This window comes from Eupeodes corollae, chromosome 1 (assembly GCF_945859685.1).
Source record: "Eupeodes corollae chromosome 1, idEupCoro1.1, whole genome shotgun sequence".
Classification (NCBI taxonomy): Eukaryota; Metazoa; Arthropoda; class Insecta; order Diptera; family Syrphidae; genus Eupeodes; species Eupeodes corollae.
Window position 1 is genome coordinate 280,897,223 of NC_079147.1, and position 16,644 is coordinate 280,913,866.

The following is a 16,644-nucleotide window of genomic DNA, read 5'->3' on the forward strand; positions in this document are numbered from 1 at the left end:
CTGAAGGGGCTTGTATCAGGTTTTTACTTAATTAATATTGTTATTAAAAGATATAAGGTGTTCTCTTATGTAAATTTTCTTTTAGAACAAGATCCAGAAAAACAAAATACTTGTTTTAAATGTTTTGAATTCTTATTTTGATCGGATCTACTCTGCTATATATGAGCTGAGCACTATCAGATGATTAGAATTCTTCTTTTACAATATTTAAATTAAATGACTATCGAGAGTAGAGGTTTTATATATAAATGATATGATTTTGAAATTTTTTGTTAGTTTAACTTGAGATGCAAGGAATTTGAGTGCTAAGTCTTATACAGAATATAAACCCAAACTATAGTGGAAGAAGCAAGTTATACAAAAGAAGTTGGTGTATTTTTTAAATTTCAATCTCTCTGGAAAAATACTGAACGAATTTTAGTGGTGTTATAATGGTACGATTTTAGTTTTAAAAAAACTGTTTTCAAAATTTATTAGATTTATTGTAACATACATAATATAAAAATGTGATCCTATGAAAAACTTAAAATAATTCAATCTATAAAAACGAAATCAGTGAAAAATTAAAATAAAATGTAAAATTGCAAACCTAAAGTGCGATATAACCTTGAAAAAGTGATTCTTTAAGGCGTGAAAAGAAACTGTTTGAGATTTTATTTTTAAATTAATTTAAATAAGGGTTGTAATTTAAAAAATTATAAATTTGATTTTTATTAATATTAGCATTAGTAATGCAAAGTTGAACATATTCAAACAATGTAACTTTAAGGCATTACAAAACGAACCTTTTGTCGAAAATACCAATTTCTGAAAGTGAATAGATTGGTTAAAGATTAAAAGAAGATTTTTAAGAATGAAACTAGGTTTTGATAACTCAATCAACTTGTTAATGGTAAAGGAATTAAAAAAAAAATATAGAATATCCCCAAACGTCGGTTATAATCTAATTTCATTGTGGTTTGGTTTTAGATTTATTTATCTTGGTAAATTAAACAGTTACTGTTTCAAATCCGACATTTTGTAAATAGTGATTGATTTTTTCGTGGCCCAGTAAAACACAATTGTAAATGATCAATATTCTTTCCTTTCTAAGTGTGGTAAACAATATCATTCAAATGGTCGTCTCAGAAGGATTCTTATGGAGTCTTAAATTTCTGTTCGTGGCGCATTGAACATGAATGAAATTGTGTTCTTTTTGTCATTGTATTAGTGTTACTTGGTATGCGTGTTAACAAGTACTATAAAGCTGACACATTTTCTTTAGATGTTTTTTTGTTCGATAAATAATTTAAAATCAATACCTTCATTTATTCACGAGACATCGAGAATCGAACATTACTTTTTAAAAATTTTCCGTTTTATTTTTTGTAGAATTTAATTTTTGTGAAAACAACTGAATGTCGGGTTTTTATACAAAATTTTGAATGTTGAACACAGTATTTTCTATAAGATCAAATTAGTTTGAAGCCAATACATATATACAATTTTTAAAAGGATATTTAAGTCGAAAATCATTTTTTTTACCAACTTTTATTAATGTTCTTTTCGGTTGCTATTTTTTGTAAAAAAATGTCAATGTTGAAAACAATATTTGTTATAAGATGAAATGAGGTTGGAGTCAATATCTTTAATTTTGAAGCCAAAATCTTTAATATTGAAAAAGATCAATTTTTAATAACTGTTAGTACTGCTTTTTTAAGTTTTTCGATTTTTCTAAAAATTTTATCAGATTTTAAAAACGTTATTCATCTATTCATAAAATTATTTTGGAGATAAGATCTTTGTTTGTTTGTATAATGTCGAGATGACAATTATTTTCTTCCAGTCCAGATTTATAAAAAGAGACCTTTTTTAAAATTGTATTAGTTTGGTATCACGTCACAACATATAATTTAAAATTTAATTCAAGTTTCTAGCGTTACAGGTTCGTAAGATATTTTGGGTTAACCAAATTTTCTACAATTTTTTTTTCATTTGCACTCAATTTTTTTGAGAGTCCTTTCTGCATTATTACCTGTATAACAAAATTTATTGGCAATGCAAATTTTTTTCCCAGAGAGAGAAGCCATTTGATTTCAATTGGAAACTCTATATCACTTTTATTAACAAACCAATTTTCATGTATTTTGATGTTGAATTTTGTCCAAAAAGCGTATTTTATTTGATTGATTTTTTCTGTGTGGATTTGTTGTTTTTTCTTGCAAATGTTAATAAAGCTTTGTTGTTGTTGATAACTCAACAACAAAATTTATTTGAAGTCTCTTCTGGTTCTTGAGATATGGACGACGAAAAAAGCTCCCCGAACAAACGAACGTACACACGCTTACGCACGCACAGACATCTCTCTAAAAATCTTTTATTTAAACTCTAGGGACCTTAGAAATGTCAACATTTTCAATACGACAAATCGGACCGATTACAAAAACTTCCTATGGGAAATTAAAATTGTACTTGTTTTGTTAATCTATCGAAAAATCCAAATCTTGCAGATTTAATTTTAAATCAAAAATAAATCAGTTTGTTTTGTCCATCAAATGCAAAAACAAGGAAAAATGCGTGAAAGCTCTAGGTTAAGAAAAAATTGATTTATATAACCCATGGAAACCCAAATAGTATGTGATTCTTTTGGGATCAATTGATTTATTCGGATAACCAGCAAAACTTCTCCTTGTAGCAGCAAATATTGTCCACTAACCCTCTATTACGATTGTGCAAAGCACATTCCTTGCGACAACTGTACCGCTCCCATTACCTAGCAAATGTTTCGCTAAGTATGATTTGTAGCTTCCCATAGGAAGTTATTGTGATGAGTTCGATTTGTTAAATTAAAAATTTTGACATTTCTCGACGTTTAAAGGTCCCTAGAGTCGAAATAAAAGATTTTTTGAAAGATGTCTGTGCGTGTGTGTGTACGCATGTTCGCGACGTTTTTTTCGTCGGCCAAAGCTCAAAAACCAGAAGAGATATCGACTTCAAATAAATTTTGTTGTACAGATAATAAGGCAGAAAGATGCAGAAAGGGCTCTCAAGAAAATTGAGTAGGTGTTTTTTTTACCACAGCAGTTTAAAAAAAGGTGAACATTTTGGTTAAACCTAAATATCTCATGAATCAATGACGCTAGGGACTTGAATTAAATTGTATATTATATATTGTAGCGTAATACAAAAGAAATATATTTTTAGAAAAAAATCCAAATAATGTTTTTTTTTTAATAAATCAAATAAACTGAAAAAAAAAAATGTGTCACCTCGAAAATTTTACGACTTTAATATAATTTCATCTCCAAAACAATTTTGTGCAACGAAGAATAATGTTTTTGACATCTGATAAAATTTTGAGAAGAATCTAATTGACTGTTTTTTATTTTATAATTTTGACTAAAACATCTTTTCAACAACTTGAGATTAAAGCCTCAAACTTATTTTATCTTATAAGAAATATTGTTTTCAACATCCGATAAAATTTTGAGAAAAATCGAATTGACAGTTTTTTTTTACAAAAAATAAAAACCTAAGAAAAACAATAATACTAAAACTAAGTAAAAATTTACGTTTGACTCAAATGGCTTTACAAAAATTCAAAATATTGGCTTCAAACTTATTTTATTTCAAAGAAAATATAGTTTTCGATATTCAGTAATTTTTTTATAAAAATCCAGCAGTCCGTTTTTTCATAAAAAATAGTACGCTAATTTGGTAAAAATTGATACATATAGACAAACTTTTAAGCAAGACAAATCGACAGACGGGAGGGGAAGTTATCAGTGTGGGTCGTATCCCAGCCTCCTTTTTATAATTGATTTGATTTAATTTAAAATAAAAAAATAAATATTTAAAGTGTTCAAAACACAAATGTTTCTTATTTTATATATGTATTTGCATTTGTTATTAATATGACAGTTTAAACAATTGGTTCAACATACATATCGTTCAATTTGAAGGAACTACAAAATTTATTTCATATTTGTTTGCATTTTGGTAAAAATCCGGTTAATTTAATTGTACAATAGTTTCCCACTAAACAATTTAAATTTTTTCCGAGCTATGTCAAGGTATCTAAAAATCCACACATCCAGGACGATATTCAAGGCAGTAACCAAACTTATATTCGCATCGTTTACAGAATCCGATAGGTAGGCAGCAAAGAAAGTCAAAGGTCAATTTTGACATTTCTATCATATTTAAAATGTCAAAAATCTATAATCGGCATGATTGGCTGTGTTCAATCTCGTGTTGGATAGAATATCATGGATAGGTGGATTTTTAGATACCTTGTTGAACGAGTTGGATAGCTTTATTGAGATAGCTGTCAAAAAATAAATACAATAAATACAATGTAAGTTTCGAAGTCAAAATTGTTTTAAGATAAATCACTTAATGGATAATTCAACTGATTCGTCGGACGATGATGAATTGATATGTGCGTTAAAAAGGAATAAATAAGAGATAGGTAACCTTAATATGTAATCTATGTTAAATTGCCTCTTAGCTCAATGATAATTCAATACGATTAATAATTTACTTGCAAAATCTCCGGTATTTGATGATGTTCTGTACGTAATAGAGGATGAAGAAGGTATTTGCCTCCGAATTTTAGAAGGTAACTATGATTTTTTTTTTAAACTTCAAAATTGACTTATTTTAAAACCGGAGATTTTGCAAGTAAATTATTAATCGTATTGAATTCCAAATGAGCTAAGAGGAAATTTAATATACTACATATTAATTATGTTTCGCATTATCGTCCGACAAATCAGTTGAATTATCCATTAAATGTTTTATATTACAACAATTTTGACTCCTTAGTTTAAATGTTTCTCTGCTTTTTGTGAACAGATGAAAGTTGTTTTTATTTTTTGACAGCTATCTCAATATAGCTCAATATCCTCCCAGACTTTCTCACTCAAATTTACAATAATTGCATTGAAAAAATGTCAAAATAATAATAAATCAAAATTTAATCGATTTATTTTACCCAATCGAATACAAAAAAAGAGAAAACCGAGGTCTTAAAGATTTCAAGAAAAAATAGAGGATTTATTTTAAATTTCATGAGTGAATAAAAATGCTGGGACCATCAGAGCAATAGAATTTTTCAATGGATTTTAATTCTGCTTAATTCTATGTTTGTGTCCAAGACACATTAAGCTCTTTCGACTAGTTTTTTCTATGGTATTAGTTATGTTGAGGGAAATCAGGCTGTTAAATTTAATAAATAAAAGGAGAAACCATCTAATTTATATTTTTAAAAAGTAGCATTTAAACTGAAACCTTAATAAAAACCGTAAAATAATTTGCATATTAAAAATACATTTTTGCTGATTCTTATGATTGATTTTGTTGTTGTTTTCTATTTGCAGACAACTTATACAAACAAAGGTCCTAAGGTAAATAAAATATGTAAATGTTTAACATTTACTTAATGATATAAAAAAATTTGCATACAAATTGTTTCTTTGTAACTACTAAACTATTTATTCAACTTCTAGATCAAAATGTTTCACAAACTTTTTTCTATTTTATTTTTAAATTCATAGCCAAGTGCTGGGACATTTAACAGTTTCGATCATATCACGTTTTATGTAGGAAATGCCAAACAAGCTGCCACCTACTACACCACAAAATTAGGATTTGAACCCTTGGGCTATCAGGGATTGGAAACAGGAAGCCGTAGATTTGCAAAACATGCTGTTAAACAAAATAAAGTAATTGAATGAAATATTAGTAATTATTGAAAAACAATATCTGTTGTTATTTACGATCACTCATTAAACTCATACAAATAATTTTAGATTCAATGTTAGTTCATTAAACATCATCATAATACATTCATAAACAAGATTTTATTAATATATTATTGTTTTTGTTTTTGATTCTTATATTGTTTCTAGATTGTTTTTGTTTTTGTATCATCATACCTTCCGAATGATTCAGAACATGGAGAGCATTTAGTGAGGCATGGTGATGGTGTTAAGGATATTGCTTTTGAAGTCGAACAACTTGATGAAATCGTACAAGTGAGTAAACAAATAGTAAATAAAAATACCTAAAAAAACATTTATTCATAACAAAAATTTGTATCTCAAAGTTTGCCAAACAACGTGGTGCCAAAATTATCCGAGATATATGGGAAGAGAGTGATGAAAATGGAATAGTACGATTCGCTACTTTGCAAACAGTGAGTTTATCTAAAAAATTATAAATATAAAAAGTTAACAAGTAATTTGTTCATAGTACGGAGACACCCTTCATACCTTAGTTGACCGCAAAAACTATAGTGGTCCATTCTTACCCGGTTACAAGACATCACCAAAAGATCCCCTATTACAATTGTTACCTCCAGCTAAATTAAATTTTATCGATCATGTTGTTGGCAATCAGCCAGATCTTCAAATGGAAGCTGTGGCCAAATGGTACGAACATATTTTACAATTCCATCGTTTTTGGTCCGTAGACGATTCACAAATTCACACAGAATATTCATCGTTACGATCGATTGTTATGAGTAACTATGAAGAAACTGTTAAGATTCCCATCAATGAACCTGCCAATGGTAAAAAGAAGTCACAAATTCAGGAATTTGTTGATTATTATGGAGGTGCTGGAGTCCAACATATTGCTCTCAATACAGACGATATCGTTGGGGCTATACGTAATTTGAGAGCACGTGGAATGGAATTTCTATCCGTGCCAAGTAGTTATTATGATCTTTTGAAAAAACAACTACAAAGTAGTAGCACGAAAATAAAGGAAGATATGGGAGTTCTGCAAGAATTGAATATTTTGATTGATTACGACGAAAATGGATATCTTTTGCAGATTTTCACAAAGAACATGCAAGATAGACCAACGCTTTTCCTCGAAGTCATTCAGCGACATAACCATAATGTAAGTTTCTTTGATGTTCTTCTCTTCAAAATCTTTTCTAATGGTATTTTTTTTATTTTAATAGGGATTCGGTGCTGGAAATTTTAAAGCTTTATTCTCGGCAATTGAAATCGAACAAGAGAGGAGAGGCAACTTGTAAATTAAGAGGAACAGCAAAAAAAACATTAAAACATTTTGTTTTGTTTAATTTAATTTAGAAAATTATGTACTTTTATTCTAAAATAGATGAAAAACATTGCAAATGAAAAATCAACATTTATTTTGTATTCTTAATAATAAAGGGATCATCGATTATGGTTAAATTTCGAGGGTCATCACTGGCAAACGGTTTAATTATGGGATCCCAAAATCCTTCAGGAGTTAAATTGTTGTCGATTCGTTTTTTGTGATTTGTACAATTGCGGATATGTTGTTCAATCTCTTCGTCCGAGAGACGAGCTCCCAGATATTTTATGTACTGTCAATGAAAACAAAAATTATTAATTTGTTAAAAAACACGCACGACTCAGTTTTTACCGTTTGGCATTCGTGACAATCAACGTCAAATATTCTTGCTTTTTTAACACTTTGAACTTTCTCCGTTTTGTCAGGCGATCCATTCGATTTGTTGTTGTTTCTATTAGTAAGATTTTCTTTACTGGGAGTCTTATTGTCGGTGAGAGCGTTTTTTGATAATTCAGTTTTTTCTACAGTCTTAGGTTTGGCAAATTCATGCTCGGTTTTGAGATTTAGTTTTGTATTCTGCTTCACATCTAAATTTGAGCACTTGCTGGGAATGTGTGTGGGATTACCGCCGTTGGTTTTTTGAAGCATTTTGATTCTGAAAAATAATAAAATTTATTGGAAACGGAGAAATAGCTTTAACAAAAATAATATACCTATCTGATTCTATTCGCTTCAAATTACTGAGGCTCTCAGTTGGGTTCATTAAATCCTTTAATAAGTCCATTGATTCAATATTGTAGCTTTCACAACTATCGTCTAAAAATATAATATCTTGTGATGCTGGTGTAAACATTACAACACTTGAAGTCTCTAAGGATTTATTTTGAGGTGGACTTTGTGACTTTGATGATTTTTCTGGACTTGGATTTGTAAAATTCAATATCGAGTCATCTTCTGATTTAATTATTTTGGAACTTATATTTCTGCAAAATTGAAATCAATGTCAATACAATAACTGTAAAAAGCTTGGAACAAAATACCTTAGTTGCCATTGCTTTGAAGAATTGATCCGTTTTACAGAACAATCAGCATTGGGACTGGCTTCGATTGCTTCATCACAGAAAGTCGTGTCCTGTGAAATTAGGTGAATTACAACAGTTTTTAGCTATTTTTATATTTTATTCTAACTTTCATAAAGTTAAGATTACTTACAGAAAAGTTGTTGGACACATTTTTACTCATGTCCAATTGGAGTCTTGTTTGTCGGAGCTTGCCTGGCTTTAGGGACAAGCTAGTAGCTTTTACTTCTTGCTTAGTGTGTCTCAGACTTCGATTGGGTCGTTTTTGAACTGATCCCAAAACTGATTTTTTCAGATCATTTTCTTTTGAAATCCATGAGGAAGATTTCTTGAGGCTAGAAGAACTTTTATTGCATTGGTTTTCCTGTTCTTCTGCTGATTTAAATTCTTCTTTAATATTTAATACTTTGTTTTCCAATTGTTCAGACTTTACCGGTAAAGTCTTCAATGGTTCTCTGGAAGTCGACGTTGCGGCCGCCACTGACGTCGTCGCTTTCGTCGTAGACGCTGTTAGTTTAATTCTTTTCTCCGCCTCTACAACTTGTGTACTTGGAATGAATGATAGTTCGAATTCTTCATCAAAATTCAAAGCCATATTAAGATCTTCAGCAGATTTTTGTGCTATGGACTTGGGGCTGGTGGTGGCAAGTTTTTGAGAGAATGATATTTCGGAATCATTGTGATCCTCTTCACAACTGGCTGTTCGACGTTTTTTCATGACATTATTTTCAATTTCTTCCAAATCACACACAGTCTTTTTTAATTTATCATTTTCTTCTTTGAGATTCTTAACGAGTTGTTCATTTTCACATAGTTTACCTTTTAGACCTTTTTAAAATGTATGATATTAGCAACAAAAGTAGATTTTTAAATAAAATCATTTAGAATCTTACTCATGTAATGAAATTTGATTTTTTCCAGACTCTCAATTATACAATCATTGTACATTGTTTTGATGTTTCCATCGTTTATACAAATTGTGCAGTTCATGGTGAACTTAATGAATTTCTTATATTTCAGATAAGAAAGTAATTATTTAAATAAATAAACAAAATTCTTTTACATTTTACAAAAACATGACAAAAATCACAAAATTTGTTGACATTTCATCACAAATTTACGAAATCCAGAAAAAGAAAACAACAAGATCAGTAAAATGAGTGTGTTCAGTGTCTAAACAAGATAAACATCAAAAGATCTGTTTACTTTCATTTATTTTTTAGGGAAAGAATAAAATCGATTTATTTTTTATACAAATGAGTTGCGAACAACTTTTAAATCCTTAAAAGTGGCTAATGTATTTATGCATTCATACAAAAAAGCAAGGACCAGGGTAATCATAGTTATTTCATATAAAGTAGACCCCATATTTTTCAGTTAACTCTTTTGGAAGTTTGTTCTTCAACTACCCAAGTCTTGACGAACACAATGTATCTACAAAGATCAGAGAGATAAGCTCTTTAAAACTTTATAACCTTTTCACACCAAACCCAAAACCGGGTTTTCGGCAAAAAGTTTTCGAAAAGCAAAAAATCGTTCACACCGAACATTTACTCGGTTTCATTTAACATTTAAATTTGTTTAACACCGGCATTCAAATTTTGTATTGATACAAAAAATTGTTGAACAAAATATGAAGATTTTGTTAGACTTTTTATCTTTATTTCAAGCCTCTATCATAGAAAAACGTCGTTTTCCAAGTACTTCCTTTCACAGGGAAGGTGTTTTATATTTTATGTATTCTCTCAAGATTCAATTTTTTGAAAATTCTTGAAGTACAAACATTCTCCTAAGGATTTGTCTTTGCCGTCGACAGCCTTAAGTCGATAATCCTTTCCTTTCAGCGCAAATAAGGCTGTATCACTAGCTTGTCTCGAAGAAGAGTTTCAACTGAGGTTCTGGGGAGGGGTGGAATTGGCTCACGACATGAACCAAAAATAACTACAAGCTCACTTGGCTGTAGCTATCCTCTTTGTTTACTTCAACAGGTCCAAACAAATCACTAAGGAGAAACTAACTGTCAAGAAAATATATCATAGAATTAACAATACAAAATAAATTTATTTGAAAAAATTTCTTCTTCTTTCACAACAAATTCAATCCAAAATAATTAGCTTATAACTATTGCTTCTGCCGGCCAAATATCCCTTCAGCATCCCCATATATTGTGGCAATCAAAGCAACTTATAGGCGGGGTTGAGAATATTCTGAACGATTTCATGTAGGCCCTTATGGCCGGAGCAGAAAAGGTCAATTCCTAGTTCCATATTCGTACCAAAAACACACTCACCCAGAGCCATCACTGAAGCTGCTATGATGGGCTACAATTTCTCCATGACCATCTCAAGCCTGCTGCGACATAGCCTCCACCAGAGATTTTTTTTCATACCTATTCTCCTCCACAAATTAACTTTCCCATATCTAAGAAACTCTTGTAATTGAACGGAGTTACCGCAAAGTCTTTCTCCAGGTAGTAAGCGAAAGCGTCGAACATATTTGTGGCGACGAGTTCGAAGACGCATCCCTTAGAAACGTTGTTACAAACTATGAGCAAGTCTTCCTCGTCCTTCGGGTCATGACGCCAGTAGCCATAGTGATTTCCTATTCCTCGCTTAACGAAGAGCGTTTGAAACTCAGGAGCATCATAAAAGAACCGCCAGTGCCGCAAATAGTCACTGGGGCTTTTATTCTCGACGTTGGCAAATTCAACCGCAGTTTGTTTTCTTCCATATTCTGTAAATAAAAAACAAAAAGCAATAATTCTTATTTTGTAAGGAATTGGTATAAATAATATTGCTTATCACGACCAAAATTATTTCAAAATGAAATATTTGTTTTGACAGCAGCCATCAGCTGTTTTGTTTTCATTAGTTTGAGCGCTGAATGTTTCGAAATGTTTGTTTGTTTAGTTCAACTTTGAATTGCTACTAGTTTTCTAGAGGTTTTATATAAAACTTGTGGTTTACCAAAAATGTATGGGAAAACTTGAATTGTTCGATGTAGGTTTTCGGTGAAAACCGATAATTTCGCGAAAACCGGGTTTTTGACTTGGTGTGAATAGCCTATTAAAGTATAGATGACACCAACGTGAAGTTGGCTACAAGCAGTCATATAATTTTTAATATACATAATAGGTTCCTAGCAATTGATTCTGTGCCAACTTCTGGCTTACTCCTTTCACAGTCCAATTTTTAATGAACTCCAGGAGCACAGATTCATTTATTTATAATAATTCTGATCGACATTTCATACAAATATTATTCAATGTTCGTACGATCATTTTGAAAGTAATCATATAAAGTTGTTTAGAACAAAGTACCTTTCAACTATAACACGGCCATCCTGCAATTTTCATCGTTCTCGATGAAACAATCCATAACCGTCATTATATTGAAACAAAAATAATAATTTGGGAACAATTCAACACAAATAGTAAGCTCAGAGGTTTAGCTCGCAAGCGTAAACTTGTCTTGTACCATTAACAACAAACCTTAGTAACTCAGAGGCACACAGCTTGTCTACTAATATTCCCAAAACAATCCACTATCAGCAAACTATAAGCTCAGAGGTTTAGCTCACAAGCGTAAACTTGTCTTATTTTACCACAAAACCTAAGTAACTCAGAGGCAAACAGCTTGTCTACTAATATTCGCAAAACAATCCACAATCAACCAACTATAAGCTCAGAGGTTTAGCTCTCGAGCATAAACTTGTCTTACACCATTTAGCCCAAGCACACATAATATAATAATTAACAAAAACCAAAAGTTCTTCAAACTTCAGCCAATTACTTGGTAACAATTTAAAAAAATTTAATAATGAAACATAAAATTTACATTATCACATAATGTTTCTAATTTTCTTTTGGAACTGGTCTAATAGTTTCTCTTGCAGCTACTATAACAATTTTGGAATTGATTTTCTTCAACTTGTACCTGTCATTCGGCAACACGCCTATGACCTCGTAAAGACCTTTAAAGTGAACGTCTAGCTTAGACTTCCGTATTTGATTGCTTTTGTATAGAACGGTAGCACCTATTTCTAGTTTAGTTGGAGTACATTTACCTTTGTCAAACCTTGTCTTCATTTTTCCAGCATTTTCACGAATTCGTTTATCTGCCAACTCGCGTAAAGCATCAAAATTGTCATATCCAGTTTCAATGTTTAGGTCTGCAAACAAAGCACTCATTTCAGGGGTTCGTCCACTGATTCCAGTTAAAACTTTTAAAGGTGACGGTCCAGTTGTTTTGTTAATTGTTGTGTTAAGGGCCAGTTGGACTCGACTGACATAGCTTGTCCATTCCATGTGAAGTTCCAAATTAGTCCGTAAGAGATTTGCCACTGTATCAACGTATCTCTCAACTTGTCCGTTTGCTCTACTTATACCCGGTGCAATTGTGTGGTGTTCAATACCATATGATGTACAAAGATTTTGAAAATGTTCGCTTGTGAAGTTCGTTCCCTTGTCACTAATAATTTTAGCTGGAACTCCAAACAGCATTACAAAGTTGTTTAAATGTTGAATAGTTTCTTTTGCTTGTAAAGTCTTGCACGGAAACAAAATTACAAATTTTGTAAAGGCATCAACGAATATTAAAATGTAACGGTTATCTTCCTTGTCTTTTCCATGAAATGGACCCATACAATCGATATGAATGGTGTGGAAAGGGATCGGTTTTTTTTTCAATAGGATGCAGTTCACACTGTTTTTTTCCAGAGGGTCTTTTTGCTACCAGACAAATCAAGCATGATTCTACAAATTTTCGTACATTTCTTGACATCCTAGGCATCCAGAAATGTTGTTTCATCTTGGCAAGCGTTTTTTCCCATCCAATATGACAATTATCTTCATGATAACGTCTCATTAATGATAAACGACAATTTTGTGGCACCAGTAATTTATTATTTTCCCCTTGAATTTTCCGGTACAATAATCCATTATTGATGACGTATTGTGAAGTAGTATCCAAGTCTCCCCCCTTAATTTTTTCGATTATTTCAATGCAATCAACGTCGGAATACTGTTCTATATTAAGCCAATTTTCTGATAAACTGTTAAGTTGATAACAAGTCTTTTGTGGTGGATTGCGGCTTAAATAATCGGCATGCTGCATAGTCTTGCCCTTACGATATATAATGTTGAATTCAAAGTCTTGCAAATAGATCCACCATCTAGCAACTCGGGACAGGAAATCTTTTTTTTCTTTAGTTGCTTTCAATGCATTGCAGTCTGTTACAATAGTAAACCTGATTCCTAGCAAATAATTTCGGAAATTTTTGACAGCGTTTACTACAGCAAGCGTTTCCAACTCGTAACTGTGATATTTTTCTTCATGAAGTTTTGTACTTTGGCTATAGTAAGTTACTACATGCAGCTGTCCATTTATTCTTTGGAACAATATAGCACCATAACCCAAAGCACTCGCATCAGTGTGTAGTTCAGTAGGTTGATTTGGATCGAAAAACACTAACACTGGCCTTTTAGTCAATTGCCTGATTATATATTGCCGAGCTTCTTCACACTCACTTGTCCAGTTGAATTTAACATCATTTTTTGTTAATGCGGATATGCACCTAGTTTTAACAGCAAACTCTGGAACAAATTTCCGAAAATAGCTGGATAGTCCCATAAATTGTCGAACTTGTTTCACATTTGCAGGTGGAATTGATTTGACGAGAGCTTCTATTTTTGACTTTCCAGGCCTTATTCCTTCAACAGAAACCTCTCGGCCAAGATACTCGATTTCGGTTTTCAAAAACTTGCACTTTTCAATGTTCAACGAAAATCCACTTTGAGTCAATGCTTTCAATACTAAATCCAGGTTTTTGATTCCTTCCTCAACAGTTGATGATGGTATTAAAACATCATCCATATAGACAAGAGCTGTTTTGTCCTTCAAGGTCCCCAGTGCTTTATTGATAGCTCGTTGAAAAACAGCCGGAGCATTGGCAAGTCCAAATGGCATCCTTAAATATTCAAAGTGTCCATCAGGTGTAACAAAAGCAGTTTTTTCTATTGAACTTTCTTCGATTGGTATCTGATGAAACCCTGACGCCATATCCAAAGATGTAAAATATTTGTTGCCAGAGAGTCGATCTAATTGGTCTTCTATTCGTGGTAAGGGATACCGATCTTTGACAGTTGCACGATTCAATGCTCGATAGTCGACACATAGACGATGTTGTCCATTCTTTTTCTTCACCAATACAATTGGACTGGCAAATGGTGAACTGCTGTCTCGAACTATATTTTGACTCTTTAGTTCACTTATTATTTGACTTACTACTGTTCGCTCCGAAAAAGCCATTCGGTACGGTCTATAATTTACAACTACTTCTTGATTAAGGCGAATATTCAATGAACCAGTTTGTACTTCTGTTACTGGAAATCCTTTCACAATGGATGCAGAATATTTGTTTAACAAACTTTCAACTTGAAAGTTTTGGTCGGGAGTGGCTTCACAGATCTTCTTTGTTAATACGTTAGATGATGAAATCAGATGGTCTTTTCGCTGCAAAGTTGATCCATGCATATCAACTCTAATTTTTAGTGATGAATCACTTAAAACATCTCGTCCAATTATTATTTCGTTCTTCAGATAAATTTCTTCAATTATATAGAAGGTTATTTCAGTGTTCAGTTTTTCAAATTCAACCAGCAGAGTCACTTTTTCTGTCAAAAGGATTGGATGCTTGGAAATACCTTGGATGCTTAGAAAGTGTGCAACCCTCTTCAGTGACATTTGATTTGCAATATCCGCTCTTAGTAATGAGCAATCAGAGCCAGTATCCAATAAGCAATGGTATAATCTTCCGTTAATGAACACATCTGTGGTATTGTCAGCCATCAAAACATCATTGCACAAATTAACTTTTCTTTGATCAGCATTTTGTTTAGACCAGCAAGTTCTTTCCTCATGTCCAGCTTTATTGCAATATGAGCATATTTTAACATTATCAAGTCTTTCATGCTTAAAACGATTTCCTGAACTCAATCGGGGGCAATTTGCTTTGAGATGTCCAACTTTTCCACACTTGAAGCACTTTTTTCTGTCTCTAAGCGAGGCCTCTTGTTCTGAAACCCAAAGTTGTCTTCATCACTAGGCTTGGTCTTGAATAATCTTTTATTGTTTCCATCGTTCAATACAGATGCATATTGTTGTCTTCGAGGGGGCTCACTAATAGATGATAAATGATCTATTAAACATTGAATCGAGGTTGGCATGACAAACATCAGAGAATTTTTTAATTCCAAATTTGTAATGCAACCAATAATTATTTTGACAATTTTATCTTCTGGAACTTCAAATGGTAACCGGTTTATCTGTGATACTTTTTCCATCACAAAATCAGAATAAGATCCAAATTAGCAACTTTTCTGAGTTGAGCCACAATGTCCGTCCCACTTGAAAATGCGTGAATAATAGATGATCGTAAGTCAGACCAAGAGTAATGCTGATATCCGTATTTGTCGAACCAAGCTTTTGATCGCCCCATCAAAGAAGAACGTACACGAGGTAGAACATCAAAATCCTTCAAATTGTCACGCTCAATTCTTGTGTCAATGTCAGAACACCATTTGATAATGTCCACTCGTGAATGATCGGGATCAAAAATGGGAAATCCAATGATGCCATCTTCCTTCCGTTCCTTAAGTTGAGCAGTCTTCAAAAACTTCGACAGTGCATCAGCTGTGATGAGCATTGTGTTATTTTTTTCTTGACAAACGTCCTCCAAGATTTCTTCTTCTTCATTGTCCAAATTCTTCTTATTTTCCATCACTTATAAAATATTTTGTTTTGTTTTTTTTTTCTTTAAAATTTCTTTTTATTCTTTCCTTTAGGGTTATCCCACTTCTGATAATAGGTTCCTAGCAATTGATTCTGTGCCAACTTCTGGCTTACTCCTTTCACAGTCCAATTTTTAATGAACTCCAGGAGCACAGATTCATTTATTTATAATAATTCTGAACGACATTTCATACAAATATTATTCAATGTTCGTACGATCATTTTGAAAGTAATCATATAAAGTTGTTTAGAACAAAGTACCTTTCAACTATAACATACATATATCAATTTGTTGTCCTTGTTAAGCTATACATGCTTTGTACATTAAATTTTTATTAAAAGTGGCTAATGTATAATATATGCTTTAGTACAAAAAAAGCAAAAGCAAAAGTGAGTCAATCTTCGTGTCTACCTCTTAAAAATAAGTAGCCACGTTTTCACTTGCATAGTATGTGCTGGGCCTTAAAATGTTTTAAGTAAGATATTTAATTATGAAAAATGGACACACCCTATGAAGAAGATTCAGGCGACATCTGCATGTCATTTAAACAAATTAAAGTTTTAGCTGTCAACAAAACATAGTATGTGCTAGGCCTTAAAATTTTTTAAGTAAGATATTTAATTATGAAAAATGGACACACCCTATGAAGAAGATTCAGGCGACATCTGCATGTCATTTAATCAAATTAAAGTTTAAGCTGTCAACAAGACCCCTGTCAAAA

General features: G+C 31.9%; 2 protein-coding genes across 2 annotated transcripts; one reads left to right on the top strand and one right to left on the bottom strand.

Annotated features, from left to right (window-relative positions):
* The first annotated feature begins 263 nt into the window (after positions 1–263).
* LOC129953911 (4-hydroxyphenylpyruvate dioxygenase) lies at positions 264–7,141 on the top strand. The gene is made up of 7 exons (XM_056067453.1): positions 264–434; positions 5,361–5,387; positions 5,538–5,705; positions 5,892–6,017; positions 6,089–6,178; positions 6,235–6,888; positions 6,953–7,141. The coding sequence occupies exons 1-7, from the start codon at positions 432–434 to the stop codon at positions 7,025–7,027; spliced, it is 1,143 nt and encodes a 380-aa protein (XP_055923428.1). The 5' UTR covers positions 264–431; the 3' UTR covers positions 7,028–7,141.
* LOC129953906 (formin-J) lies at positions 7,111–9,247 on the bottom strand. The gene is made up of 6 exons (XM_056067442.1): positions 9,026–9,247; positions 8,266–8,960; positions 8,094–8,185; positions 7,767–8,036; positions 7,405–7,708; positions 7,111–7,345 (listed from the first exon to the last, which is right to left on the bottom strand). The coding sequence occupies exons 1-6, from the start codon at positions 9,120–9,122 to the stop codon at positions 7,145–7,147; spliced, it is 1,659 nt and encodes a 552-aa protein (XP_055923417.1). The 5' UTR covers positions 9,123–9,247; the 3' UTR covers positions 7,111–7,144.
* Between the last annotated feature and the right edge of the window lie 7,397 nt (positions 9,248–16,644).

Excerpts from the sequence above, each read along its gene's own strand:
- LOC129953911 (XM_056067453.1), top strand. Across the intron at positions 5,388-5,537 it reads ATACAAACAAAGGTCCTAAG|CCAAGTGCTGGGACATTTAA; the intron begins GTAAATAAAATA and ends TTAAATTCATAG. Across the intron at positions 6,179-6,234 it reads GATTCGCTACTTTGCAAACA|TACGGAGACACCCTTCATAC; the intron begins GTGAGTTTATCT and ends ATTTGTTCATAG.
- LOC129953906 (XM_056067442.1), bottom strand. The coding sequence starts at position 9,122 with ATGAACTGCACAATTTGTATAAACGATGGAAACATCAAAACAATGTAC. Across the intron at positions 8,961-9,025 it reads AATCAAATTTCATTACATGA|GTCTAAAAGGTAAACTATGT; the intron begins GTAAGATTCTAA and ends CATTTTAAAAAG. Across the intron at positions 7,346-7,404 it reads ATTGTCACGAATGCCAAACG|TACATAAAATATCTGGGAGC; the intron begins GTAAAAACTGAG and ends TTTCATTGACAG.